The sequence below is a fragment of the Pinus tabuliformis genome, chromosome 9, assembly GCF_031772625.1.
Source record: "Pinus tabuliformis cultivar Carrire ecotype Pingquan chromosome 9, CPIR1, whole genome shotgun sequence".
NCBI lineage: Eukaryota > Viridiplantae > Streptophyta > Pinopsida > Pinales > Pinaceae > Pinus > Pinus tabuliformis.
In genome coordinates, this window is record NC_142307.1 from 488,539,202 (window position 1) to 488,545,201 (window position 6,000).

General features: G+C 32.4%; 1 protein-coding gene across 1 annotated transcript in view; it reads left to right on the plus strand.

The window, feature by feature from the left end:
* LOC149149342 (uncharacterized) overlaps positions 1–5,579 on the plus strand; it is a 69,039-nt gene extending 63,460 nt beyond the window's left edge. The window contains exon 7 of the mRNA XM_089442454.1: positions 5,550–5,579. Within this exon, the coding sequence (XP_089298580.1) occupies positions 5,550–5,579 (30 nt within the window). The remainder of the gene's footprint in view (positions 1–5,549) is intronic.
* Positions 5,580–6,000: the final 421 nt, after the last annotated feature.

The window sequence follows — 6,000 nt, forward strand, 5'->3', positions numbered from 1 at the left end:
GACACTACAACATCTCCCCCATACTGGGCTCTATATTACTTTTAAGTTTTAACCTTTTATTATTATTATTATTATTATTGTTATTATTTTTATTTTATTTTTTATTATTTTATTATTATTTTATTATTTTTAATTTTTTTTTTTTGCAGAAATGTAAATTTTTACAAACATTTACACCACTACAACATCACCCCCATACTGGGTTGTAGAGCACCTCTCGGCACAACAATTTGTTAATCAATGAAGACATGAATATATCTTATTCCATAACCCACTTAATGTTAAATTTGGGCAACTATATAAATTAGACAATTTACCTTTGACCAAGTCCTTAGGATACATTTTAGTGTTTCAATGACACATAAATATGACTGAGGTGCCATTTGATTTACTCATAGAAGCTTACTTTAGTTGATTTACCATGTGTTTTGAAGACATAATTTCATTAGCCAACTCTTACCTAGTAGGCTAGTAGGATTGTAGTTTCACAAGATAACATGAATAAGATGCAATATGGTATTTTTAATCACACTTGTTGATGATAGGATAAGGATACTCTGGTCTTCTAAAATTAATTATAAGTATGAATAATACCAAATTTAAGTTAAAAATTGAATAAAACATTACAAAAATTCCTTAATATTTAAAATATTTGAGGTCTTTATACCACTAGAAAGCCCCCTCTTGTTACACATAGACAGATGGATACCATACACAAAATGGTTAGACCGCCTTGTCATAGGGGTGTTGTCCACAGGGGTTAACCTCGAGTAGAAACAGGTAGATGTTAATCACCCCAGTTAGAAACGATAATAGTTATGTTTTTCTAACAAGCCATTATACCTGCAAACACAGGCAAAAATTCCTTCTTGTTACTCTCAACAATTAATGCATATTTAATCCATATATTCTACCACCAAACTCTATATAAAAAATGTTGGTAATATAAAGCCAACATTTTTCAACCTAGAATAAGTTGGTATGAGCAGTAAGCAAACTAATAACAACCTAACATATCCAAAAGGTTCATATATACATCAAAAAGCATACATCCTTTCATTAACAAACCTTTCTCATGAGCCAAGGCGACATTTGTGGAGTACTGAAGAAGGTATGTTTTTATTGACTATTTTGTCATCTTTTCTTTAGAACTCGTAACATCTTTGCATCATGAACTAGGTAGATAATGGGAAATCATGACAAATCTATAAGATTTATATGCAACATGAAAATGCTAATAATTGCCATTTCTTATGCAGGAAAAGGGAAAAACTAAAGATTTCCGCTCCAAAGAAAAAGACAGGGCCAAGCTAACCGCTGTCCCTTTGGCGGGGAACCATATGCAAACAAGACGATCTAAATTAAAACATCTCAGCCAAGGAAAGGAAAAGGAGATATCAAATCGGCGCAAGAAAACAACCGGATAACTGAGGATTAATAGCTTGGCGAATCCCTCAGGATCCTTTGATCCTGAGGGATTGCTGCTTTAACTATTTTCGCATCCTTGATATCTCTGCTTCAGCTGTTATAAGTAGGGGCAGCATTGCTAGCCGAAGGGGAGACTGTTAATTTTTATGTAACTTTGCTCTGTATTTGAAACTTTGATCATCGACTCTCGTTGAGAAGTGATCCACTGTAACTTTTTTTTAATACTTTAATATAAATCTTATTGTTGTTCCATCTTTGATCCTGGAATAATTTCAAGCGGTGTGTCCCTGGAGGCTAAGGGCCCAGCCCTGGTGGAACACTTGCTCATGTATCATTATCTTTAGTTCGTGTGTGGTTTTCGTTATCAGCTTTTATCGATAATCTGGTGTGTTTTGTTATTTTATATTACAACTCCGTTATATTTACAATATCGTTCTCTACAACAGGAAAGTCGTATTGTTCATTCTGACCTTATAACGTATTGTTGTTCCTTTAAGTCATTAATGTAACATTACCGTTCTTTACAGAATGTTATTGCTGTTCAATTGCAGAGTAACCGAGCTGTAATATTCTTAAGTTGGTATTACTGTATTCGTCTATGGTTTATACTTCATATGATTGCTGTTCAATTGACATTGCTACTCCATTATGAATTGCGATCGTTATCCTTTCTAACTGAGATCGGTATTTGTGGTATCAGACTCAGATTACTGTTTCTCTTAATATCTTTGTGTGCTGTGTGTGTTATTTATTTCGGTACTGTATATTCACAATTGGCTCTAAGCGTTGTTCTATATTCCATTGGTAATTGGTTGCCGTTCCATTTCTATTTGTTGTCCGATTCATCCTTTAAGTAAAGATTGCCATCTGATTTCCGTAGGATAAGATTGCTGCACTTGTTCCTGTAGATTAAGGTGTTGCTGTTCATCAGACTTAGTTGCTGTTACATTTTCTAGTTGTTGTTCCATTTCTTAGTTGCTATTCCATTTCTTGTTATCTGCGTTATTGTTGCTTTGGTGTGCAGAACAATCTGAAACTGTAGTGGGCGTTGGCATTTGTTGTCTAGTCCCCAGATTGATGATCTGTTCCTTGATCACCTTCAGTTACATCAGTTTCCAAAGGGATGAGTTATTGTTACTAGACCCTTGACTGATAAATTGCTTAGTTTTCCGAGTGCATGATTTAGTATTTTAAAGTATTTTGCTGTAAGTAGATCTTATTTCAAGCATCCGTTTGCTTTTGTATTTTCTTGAGCTATACTACTAGCATTACTCTGACAAATGACCGCCTCAAACTGAGTACACTCTTTGAGATAACAAATCGTTCCTGGATTGACAAGATTAATGTGAGGTAATTAGAGGTCAAAAAGACCCTTTTTACGGCTCGACAACATTCATCTTCCTATGAAGGAGCTAGATTGAAAAATGAGGAAAATATTCTCTTGAAATGACAAGAAGCTTCCATGTCATCTAAATATCAAAAGCCAAACATGCGCCCAAAATAATGGATAGAAATATGCTCCAACCCAAGAGATGCCCAAAAATCAATCATATAAATACACAAACATTGAATGCATGCACAAGACAGATACATGGCTTTGTAATCATATCGCTGATCATTGTAGAAAAATATATCCAGATTTAAGTTGAAAAACTAATGAATTGAAAATGGCAACACAATTATTGATGATGTTTTTACACTCCATAATAGTTGTTGTCAAAATGCCACATTTGAACTTGTTAAATAAAAAAAGACCATGAAAATACAGAATCACAATAAAATCCTACCACAGATGAGAAGTTTCATACACCTACTATTATGCATGATGTATGTGATCTTTATTGCAACTTTTATGCACAACCTCTCTACCTTCATATTCCTTAAACCTGACCCAAGCTAGCACAACCCTAGTCCAATCTTGGAAAGTTACATGTTTTACATATTCATCTAACAAAAAACATAACTAGTAAATTCACCTTCTATGTGTATGGCTGAAAATATCAACTACCTTGATGCATTTATCAAAAGGTCACCACCTACTCCTAGATTGTTACTATTGTCTTATAAAACTATTGTTTTCAAATAAATTCCAGATATATTAACAAAATCACAAAACAATATTCTGGCAATTAAAGTGTCATGAAAGACTACACAATTAAGTACTTACATTAATCTTTGCAGCATATCCATGCAACAATATATTTTCAAGAAAGAGTAAACATGCGCACACAACCCTTTGAATTACCATTTAAAGTCAAATGTACAACAAAAGAGGCTCACTAGACATTCATTCAGATTAGAATGGTTGAATAAGAAAATTGTTGGGAAGGATGCTTTGTTCCATATCAAATTCCACACTATAACTGTTGCCTATCTTTTACAAGATAAATCATATGCACACATCTTATTCAATCCTATGAAAACATTTGGAAAAAGGACAAGGAACTAGGGATACCCTCAAACATCTCACTCTAAAAGAGAGATTAAAGAAAATTTTGGGCCAACAAATTAATAATAATAATAATAGAATTAATAATATTAATAACAATACCAATCTAAATGTTGTTCATTTCTAATTCCACTATCACTTTCATGTGAGCCATAATCATACTGTTCATTTCCATTATCACTTTCATGTGAGTCCATAACAATACTGCAACAAGTAATAGTTCTTCCTATGACCTTTCTCATCATTTGCACATGTTATAAGTAATAAATTTAGATACATCCTAATGAATTTTACTTCTTGTACTCTCTTATTTGTAAAAACACAACTCTCTTTCTCATGCTAGTATCGAGACTAGTAAGTACACTTGCATTAGAAGCATATAAGCCCACAAGTGATTATCTGATTTGACAGATAAAATGTATCTTCTTAAAACACATAAACCAACTTGATTTTGGTGTGTTGAAATGAAGAGGCCAACAAGAATAAGCAACCACCTTCCATCTAACTTCTTTGCAACGTAGTAGCTGGACGATCAGAATCTGACAGATTCAAGGAAATGTATAGCAAAGGATCGTTGTAAATAATATCCATGTAGAGTTATTCCACTCACCCATTCCATTTTTAAAATTTCTCTTTGCAGATTCGTCTTGAGAATTTTAAACGTTAATGTGTTGCTTAATAAGCATTTTGGAGGATAAAAATCTACCAACTTGAAGAGTGAGAGGAAGTTTAATCATCATGCAAATAAATACAATCTTTAATATTTAATCTTCTCACATTTGATTTATCACTTCTTCTTCTTCTTCTTCTTCTTCTTCTTTTTTCAATCATCATGAAAATAAATACAATCTTTAATATTTAATCTTCTCACATTTGATCTATCACTTCAACTCTTCTTCTTCTTCTTCTTCTTTTTTTGCGTAAAGAAAATTCATAATTTCATTAAGATAAATTACATGCTGTGGATGCCCGAAAGCATATGCTGTAAACGTGGCTTTTTGTCCACTGTCAAAAACAAATATATACAAAAAAACCCAAAGAATGTGTTGTTCTGGTGCAAATAACCGCTATGTATAAAACCAAAACTTCAACTCTACATCTAAGAGAACAGAACATAAAGAATGAATAACCTTGCCTACACATCTAAGAGAACAAAAAGAATGAATGGCCTTACCTAGCTCCATCCCTTTGCACGTAAAACAAAAATCCAAAAGTAATATTTATATAGAGAAAGGATTTGCACATTATGTCTTCAAGCATAATAACAAAAATATTTGAGTGCATATAAACATGCATAAGTTTGCACATCAAGATAGTTCCACTTCTTTCCTTCCATATCTTAAGTTCTAACACGTCTATGTACATTCATCGTCATATTTCTCACGAATAAGGCCAATAGTGTCATGCAGATAGAATATATTGCAGTAAAAAAGGTATATCTTCATCATATTACTAACGCATAAAACCCAAGACTATCTGTGTATCCTATCACGAGTATAGAATATATTGCAATAAAAAAGGCATATCTGCAATCGAGCAAGAGGCATCAAATAATTGAATTGAATTTATTTTCAAGGAAAAGAAGTATTGAAAGAATTTAATTTCAATTTTATCTCTAGGATTTAATATTGGAATTTCACTCTGAAGCATGAATCATTGGCCTTTGATGCAGGGGCATGAATACCTTTGGCTCAATTACTAAAGTTACAAAAGATTGCAGGATACTTACTTTCTTCTTTATCAAAAACATTTTTCTCATATTTTGAATTGAATAGTTTCAAAAAAAGTTGTCCCAATTGCACTTTTGAATTTTGAAAAGATGTTACACTGTAATATATACCCAAAAATAATTTTCTTATAAAATCCCTTCATAATCAAGCATATACAAATTTTCTCTGTTTTTAACTCCCTTGCCTATTCCATTTCAAAAAGAAAAGAAAACTCCCCTGGCTATTCCATTTCAGGAAAAAAGATACTAACAACGTTCCTATTTATCGCTTACTACAAAATTAATCAATTTTTATCATTTTTCAAGTTGGCGTTCCTAAACATAAACAACTTTTTTTTTGTAAGCTTAGGTAGGTCCTTTTTCTATTTATAATAAAACACATTGAATACACATA